General features: G+C 42.9%; 1 protein-coding gene across 3 annotated transcripts; it reads left to right on the top strand.

Annotated features, from left to right (window-relative positions):
- LOC106569205 (dual specificity phosphatase 26) lies at nucleotides 1-7172 on the top strand. Of its 3 annotated transcripts, none has more exons than XM_014140328.3 (4): nucleotides 1-124; nucleotides 709-902; nucleotides 1077-1288; nucleotides 1800-7172. In XM_014140328.3, the coding sequence occupies exons 2-4, from the start codon at nucleotides 724-726 to the stop codon at nucleotides 2027-2029; spliced, it is 621 nt and encodes a 206-aa protein (XP_013995803.1). In that variant the 5' UTR covers nucleotides 1-124; nucleotides 709-723; the 3' UTR covers nucleotides 2030-7172. The 3 variants fall into 3 exon arrangements, with proteins under 3 accessions (XP_013995803.1, XP_013995822.1, XP_013995812.2); XM_014140347.3 differs by having other exon boundaries at nucleotides 7-160; XM_014140337.3 differs by having other exon boundaries at nucleotides 7-182.
- The last annotated feature ends 780 nt before the right edge of the window (nucleotides 7173-7952 follow it).

Genomic DNA, 7952 nt, shown 5'->3' with positions numbered 1-7952 from the left:
TGTTGCTGTATCGTGTTCAATAGGCGAGGAACATGGCGGATAGTATGGGCGCCCTGTAGTCGCGTGAGGAGAGGAGAGGAGGGGTGACGCTCGAGAGATAGAAAGTGAAACGAGAAGGAAGAAGGTGAATGATTCTTATTGTGGGATTTCTTTTCCTCCGGTGTGTACTGTTGTTAGAAGATGTAAGGCATTGTGTAGATAACTCTAATTAATGTAGCATCAAGCATAAACTCGAGAATAAACAGAAAGAAATTCAAGCGAATCAGAGAAATAGATGCGCTTTAATGTGGATTATTCGCTCTCGTATTATTGCAGAGAGAATTGTCGCCCACCGTTAAAATGTGGATATTTTCTCTATGTTCATATAGCTATGTTTATGCTCAGCAAGACAATTGTGTGTTTGTTATCTGATGGCAATTTCACCAGCATATGCACGCAACAACAAAAAATATGTTTTCTGATTAACGAAATATATTCACTCATAGGCTACGTGAGTGGGCTACGTTTTTGGCAATTACATATCGAGTATTAAATATTGTTAACAAAGTAACGTTGTGCAGATAAACAGATCTCATAAGGGCTTGAGAAGCATTTAACGTCTTAGGAACCATTAACAGAGCTGATAAACCAATCTTATCATATGCGCATGCTGCTGTGATATTGACGGTCTGGAACGCAACCAACAAAAATGTATTATTTTTCTACCAGAAGCACAAGCTCCAGATGGCGTTCATGTCCCGGTTCTCCCGGTCCCGGAGCAGCTCGAGATCTCCCAACAGGAAAGATTCGGAGCGCGGGTCCCCGGTACTAACAGTGTCTGAGCTGGAACGGCTCCTCTACACCGGGAAAACAGCGTGTAACCATGCCGACGAGGTCTGGCCCAGGCTCTACATTGGAGACCAGTGAGTAACCTAGGCTGCAAAACATTGGGCTTTTCCTAAGTCTAATATGATATACAAACATTTTGTTAGACATAAGAGATAGGCCTGTATCTGAATTTCAGCTAATTGTGTGATTGTTTGCTTGATTAATTGATCAATTTACTGATTGCCCTCCCCAACCCAACTGTACTGCAGAGACATTGCATCAGACCGGCGTGAGCTGGCACGGCTTGGCATCACCCACATCCTGAACTGTGCCCAGAGTAAGTGGCGCGGCGGGGCGGAGTATTACGCTGGCATGGACATCACCTACCAGGGCATCGAGGCCCACGACACACCCTCCTTCGACATGAGTGTCAACTTCTACCCCGCTGCAGAGTTCATACACAGAGCCCTCAGCAGCGGTGGTGAGTCAATTTGTCTTCCTCTCTTTCTCACACACACACTCAACACACTCAGCAAAACCGAGGCTTGAGTCAGAACAATCTATTCACCTGCAACAATTCAAGCATGGCCCCCCTCGCATGCAGTAGTTCACGCAGACACACACAAAAACACGCACACATACACACCTTCACATCTGCACACACATACACCTTAACAGGTACTAAGGTGCACACCATCTACAAACGTTCATCCCACACCTGTTAATCTGTTCAGATGTTCCTGTGTGTGTACTATTACCCTGGAGGTCAACACGTCCTCATCTCTCTCTCTCTCCTTCTCTCTCTCTCTTCTTTCTCTTTCTGTCCCTCCCTCTCTCTCCCTTCTTCCTTCCCTCTTTCTCTCTCCCTCCTACCCTTCTTCTCTCTCCTTACCCATCCCCCTTCCCTCCCTCCCTCCCTCCCTCCCTCCCTCCCTCCCTCCCTCCCTCCCTCCCTCCCTCCCTCCCTCCCTCCCTCCCTCCCTCCCCTCTAGGTAAGGTGCTGGTGCACTGTGCGGTGGGTGTGAGTCGTTCGGCCACGCTGGTCCTGGCCTACCTGATGATCCGTCAGAACCTGACCCTGGTGGAGGCCATCAAGGCAGTGAAGGACCACCGTGGCGTAATCCCCAACCGGGGCTTCCTACGCCAGCTCAACGGCCTGGACGGCATCCTCCGGGACAGTCGCAAGGCTCTACACTCCCCAACCTCTCCAACCTCTCTTTAGAGCTAACAGGCTAACACCGCTAAAGACACTACTTTAGAGTTGTAACAATGCTAACCCATCTACAAAACCTTGGTTAACCAGGGTAAACAATTTTTTAAACCAGAAAAATACATCAGCAACGGGTGTGTCATTGTCTTTCCCATGTCTTGATCTCGTCATGAAAAAGGCGTCTTTACCTGGTTGAAACAGAGACCAATTGGTCGGAATCTGGTTTTATGACATCTTCACAACCAGAAAAACAGTTTACAACCAGAAATGGATGTAATTCAAACGTCATGCGGAATGTTTTTCCTGCTGTGTGGTCGTGTGACAATAGTTGTCTGTTTCCCTTTTTATCTATGGATAAAAGCGCCTGCAAAAAAAATTCTAAATTGCAGTTAGTTTCTAACCCTGGGTCTTGACTAACAGTCCTAGGTATTGTGGTCAGTTATACAGTACTAACTATATGGTAGAATTAAGTATCAATTGAATATAAATCATGCCTTATATAGAAGTAACTTCAGCCTATACAGTGCAGTAGAGACATGGAGACATTTTGATGACATGTACAATCATATTTTACATTTACATTTAAGTCATTTAGCAGACGCTCTTATCCAGAGCGACTTACAAATTGGTGCATTCACCTTATAATATCCAGTGGAACAACCACTTTACAATAGTGCATCTAAATCTTTTAAGGGGGGGGTTAGAAGGATTACTTTATCCTATCCCAGGTATTCCTTGAAGAGGTGGGGTTTCAGGTGTCTCCGGAAGGTGGTGATTGACTCCGCTGTCCTGGCGTCGTGAGGGAGCTTGTTCCAACATTGGGGTGCCAGAGCAGCGAACAGTTTTGACTGAGCTGAGCGGGAACTGTGCTTCCTCAGAGGTAGGGAGGCGAGCAGGCCAGAGGAGGATGAACGGAGTGCCCTTGTTTGGGTGTAGGGCCTGATCAGAGCCTGAAGGTACGGAGGTGCCGTTCCCCTCACCGATCATATCATCCCCAAATGGCCATTCCAAGACATTTAAATGTTTCCCCTTAAACCACTCGAGTGTTGCTTTAGCAGTATGCTTAGGATCATTGTCCTGCTGGAAGGTGAACCTCCGTCACAGTCTTAAATCTCTGGAAGACTGAAACAGGTTTCCCTGTTTTGAGCACCATCCATCATTCCTTCAATTCTGACCAGTTTCCCAGTCCCTGCCGATAAAAAATATCCCCACAGCATGATGCTGCCACCACCATGCTTCACTCTGGGGATGGTGTTCTCGGTGAGTGCATTACGCACTCAAGCCACCATCAGTACGCACACCTGCCTTCCCCCCGACATGCGCATCAGCGATCATTGGACTCACGTGGACTCAATTACTTGTGTCATTACCTTCCCTATATATGTCTGTTCCCAAGCTCTGTTCCCTGCTTCGGGATGAATTGTCTCAGAATGATTGATTATCTAATGCTGACATTTACTCCAACTGAAAATATTCCTGTTTGTTGATTATGAATACCTCAAGTAGCCTCTATGTGTGTGACACATACTTTATGTCTGGTCTCCACATACCATTTCATTTGATCTCTAAACAGTGCCAGGATGTTAGAGTTGCACCTACAGTATTACTATGGTATTACTGTGTTATTACTACAGGAGTACTATAGTATTACTATGTTATTACTAGGGTTGCACATTTTGGGGAATATTCAGAGGTGGAAACTTTCCGTGGGATTTAACAGGAATATATGGGAATATATGGGAATTAATGGAAATATATGCAAATTAATATTAATACCATTTAAATGTAGATGTTTTTTGCATTGGATATATTTACCATATCATATGGAAACAGAAACATAAACCTTTTACCTTATCATAAGTAGACATAATTGGAAATTATTAAATCCTTCCAATAGAAATGAAAAAGAAAACAATTTAGTTATGAATTGAACTTGAATTAAATGAGTTGACTCTTCACATGGGATGATTTCACGGAACAACAAAAAAAAGGGAATATTGAATGATCCCCAATGATCCATCACATCTCCCAAAAACGTTTTCAACATACCTCTGGAAAATGATAGTCTAGAAACTAAAGCTTTGGTTGTCTTCCTCTCAGGCTTCCATGTCTTCTCCCTGGACCTCCTCAATGTCCACCTCTTGAACATCAGACTCTGAGGCCTCATCTTCACTGTCACTTTCCAACCTTGTTCAGGATGGCTCAATGTTTGGCTCAAAAAGCCTCAAAGTTGCCCGGATAGCCACCAATTTTTTTACCCTTGTATTGGTCAGCCTGTTGCGTGCTTTGGTGTGTGTGTTTCCAAATAAGGACCAGTTGCACTCTGAGACGGCTGATGTTGGTGGGATTTGGGGGATGATGGAGGCAACAGGGGAAAGAGCCTCAGATCCACAAAGTCCCTTCCACCAGGTGGCTGATGAGATATGTTGGCACGACTGCCATATTGCATCTCCATCCCAAAGCCCTTGCTTGGAAGTGTACTTCGCCAGACTGCCAAGAACCTTGCCCTCATCCAGGCCAAGGTGGCGAGACATGGTAGTGATGACACCAAAGGCCTTGTTGAACTCTGCACCAGACAGGATGCCCTTGTCAGCATACTTGGAGTCCAACGTGTACGCTGCGGCGTCTATGGGCTTCAGGCAGAGGTCTTCACACTTTTTGATGTATTTCACAACTGCAGTTTCCTCTGCTTGGAGCAGTGAAGTGGGCAGGCAGTACGGATTTCTTCTCTTACATCTCGAAGCAGAGTCTGAACATCAGACAGGATGGCATTGTCTCCCTCAATCCGTGCAATAGCTACTGCTATAGGTTTCAGGAGTTTCAGGCTGCTTACCACTCTCTCCCAAAATACATCATCCAGGAGGATCCTCCTGATGGGGCTGTCCATATCGGCAGACTGTGGTATGGCCATTTCTTGGAAAGACTCCTTCCCTTCCAGGAGACTGTCAAACATGATGACAACACCACCCCAACGAGTGTTGCTGGGCAGCTTCAATGTGGTGCTCTTATTCTTCTCACTTTGCTTGGTGAGGTAGATTTCTGCTATAACTTGACGACCCTTCACATACCTAACCATTTTCTTGGCTCTCTAGAGTGTATCCATTGTTTTCAGTGCCATGGCGACCTTGAGGAGCAGATTCAATACATGAGCAGCACAGCCAATGGGTGTGATGTGAGGGTAGGACTCCTCTACTTTAGACCAAGCAGCCTTCATGTTCACAGCATTGTCTGTCACCAGTGCAAATACCTTCTGTGGTCCAAGGTCATTGATGACTACCTTCAGCTCATCTGCAATGTAGAGACCGGTGTGTCTGTTGTCCTTTGTGTCTGTGCTCTTGTAGAATACTGGTTGAGGGGTGGAGATGATGTAGTTAATTATTCCTTGCCCACGAACATTCGACCACCCATCAGAGATGATTGCAATACAGTCTGCTTTCTCTATGATTAGCTTGACCTTCACTTGAACTTTGTTGAACTCTGCATCCAGCAAATTAGTAGATAAAGCATGTCTGGTTGGAAGGGTGTATGCTGGGCGAAGAACATTCAGAAATCTCTTCCAATGCACATTGCCTGTGAGCATCAGAAGTGAACCAGTTGCATACTCAGCTTGAGCAAGACATTCATCAGCATTTCACTGACTACGTTTCTCCATTGAGTCCAAAAAAACTTCTGATTCCAGGAGGACCATGAGCTGTTGCTATCGATAAGGTCATCATTTTCACCTTGAATAGAAGTAGAGGTACTTTTGTCAGAGGTTGCTTGTTGTGAGCGCTGAGGGAACTTTATGCACTTGGCCAGATGATTCTGCATCTTTGTTGCATTCTTCGCATATGATTTGGCACAGTATTTGCAAATGTACACAGCTTTTCCTTCTACATTAGCTGCAGTGAAATGTCTCCACACATCAGATAGTGCCTGTGTCATTTTCCTGTAAATATTAGAAAAAAATTAATTCCATGTACAGATAAATAGTTAAGCAGTTAGTTTAAACAACTCCTTTGTAAGATAAATGTTTTAACATGAAACATGTATGGAAACAGGTGAATTAACAAACCTCAAGCAAGCTAAAACCCACATGGTAGCAAAAACTAACTAGCAGAAATTGTTAACAAGTTAGAAATGATTTAATCACACTTTGCTGTAGGCTACTATTTACTAGTTAACAAAAAATCATGTATGTCATATAAAATATATTCACCCTACCCAGTATTGTAATCAAAACTTACCATAAAGCATGTAGTCCTTGGCTCTGACAGTCTAGTAGTGTAGGCTGAATAGCATCTCATTAGTGTGCAAGATCTTGAGAATCAGCTGTACATGTGATGGAAGAATGCACTGTGCATGCAGAGGGTTGCAATTTCATTGAATTGCGGATAGTTTAACCAAAATATGCCATGAGACCTAGAATTGCCTTATATGTATCCCACAAAAAAAGGTTCACTGTTTTAAGCTAACTTTTTTGATGAATTTAAGCAAAATTCCCCAAATTCCTTAACTTCCCATGGAAGAATTCTGGAAAGTTTCCGACCCATTGCAACCCTAGTTATTACTTCAGGTGTACTATAGTATTACTATAGTTTTACTATGTTATTACTACAGGTTTACTACACTATAGTATTACTATGTTATTACTACAGGTGTCCTACATTATTAGGTGTGAGAAGTTAGCTAATGTAGCAAACTGTAGATAGATGTACAGTATGTAAGAGTTGGACTTGTGGATGTGATCGTGCTCAGTCAGTGAAGTGTTGAAGTGATCTGTTGACTCGTATGTCTTTTGTGTACAGCAGAACATTTGGGGTTTTGCACACACAGAATTATCATTATTTGGCTGTTAATGGGGGCCTTGAGGACAAAAATGGGCCGATTCTGGTCCCAGTCCGCCCCTTGTGTGCAGAGGTTTGTTTACAGGCCTCTGTAATGTAACTGGGATCGTTAGCTGTGATCTTGTCATTCTGTCCCTATGTAATGTGTATCTGTAGGGTTCGGTGAGGTTATTGATCCTGTATGTGTGTCTGTTTCTACTCTACTCTTCTACCTTTCCATTTCGTATAGAGACCCTTTCTATAGGAATTCTTGAATATTTTTTTTTAGTTTGTTATTTCTGTGTCACCGGTCTGTGAAATTGTATATAAAGAACAAAATGAGCAGAGAGGTTGTCGCTTTAAGTGTAGTTCAATAACCTGACAGTTTAACCTGTGTAATAGTTCAATAACCTGACAGTTTAACCTGTGTAATAGTTCAATAACCTGACAGTTTAATAACTGACAGTTTAACCTGTGTAACAGTTCAATAACCTGACAGTTTAACCTGTGTAACAGTTCAATAACCTGACAGTTTAACCTGTGTAACAGTTCAATACCCTGACAGTTTAACCTGTGTAACAGTTCAATAACCTGACAGTTTAACCTGTGTAATAGTTCAATAACCTGACAGTTTAACCTGTGTAACAGTTCAATAACCTGACAGTTTAATAGCTGACAGTTTAACCTGTGTAACAGTTCAATAACCTGACAGTTTAACCTGTGTAACAGTTCAATAACCTGACAGTTTAACCTGTGTAACAGTTCAATAACCTGACAGTTTAACCTGTGTAACAGTTCAATAACCTGACAGTTTAATACCTGACAGTTTAACCTGTGTAACAGTTCAATAACCTGACAGTTTAATACCTGACAGTTTAACCTGTGTAACAGTTCAATAACCTGACAGTTTAACCTGTGTAACAGTTCAATAACCTGACAGTTTAATCTGTGTAACAGTTTAAAGTATAGTTTATTATCACCTACAGTTTTTTAAATATTTCTGTATTGTTCAATTATGTACTTCTCTCAGCCGTCTGTCATTTTGTGTGGCCATGTCTACTGTCATAGATACAGTGCATTCGGAAAGTATTCAGACCCCTTGACTTTTTCCACATTTTGTTACGTTACAG

The sequence above is a fragment of the Salmo salar genome, chromosome 01, assembly GCF_965601325.2.
Source record: "Salmo salar chromosome 01, fSalSal1, whole genome shotgun sequence".
Lineage (NCBI taxonomy): Eukaryota > Metazoa > Chordata > Actinopteri > Salmoniformes > Salmonidae > Salmo > Salmo salar.
Note: the sequence above shows the minus strand (reverse complement) of the source record. Positions and strands in the feature narration are given on the sequence as shown.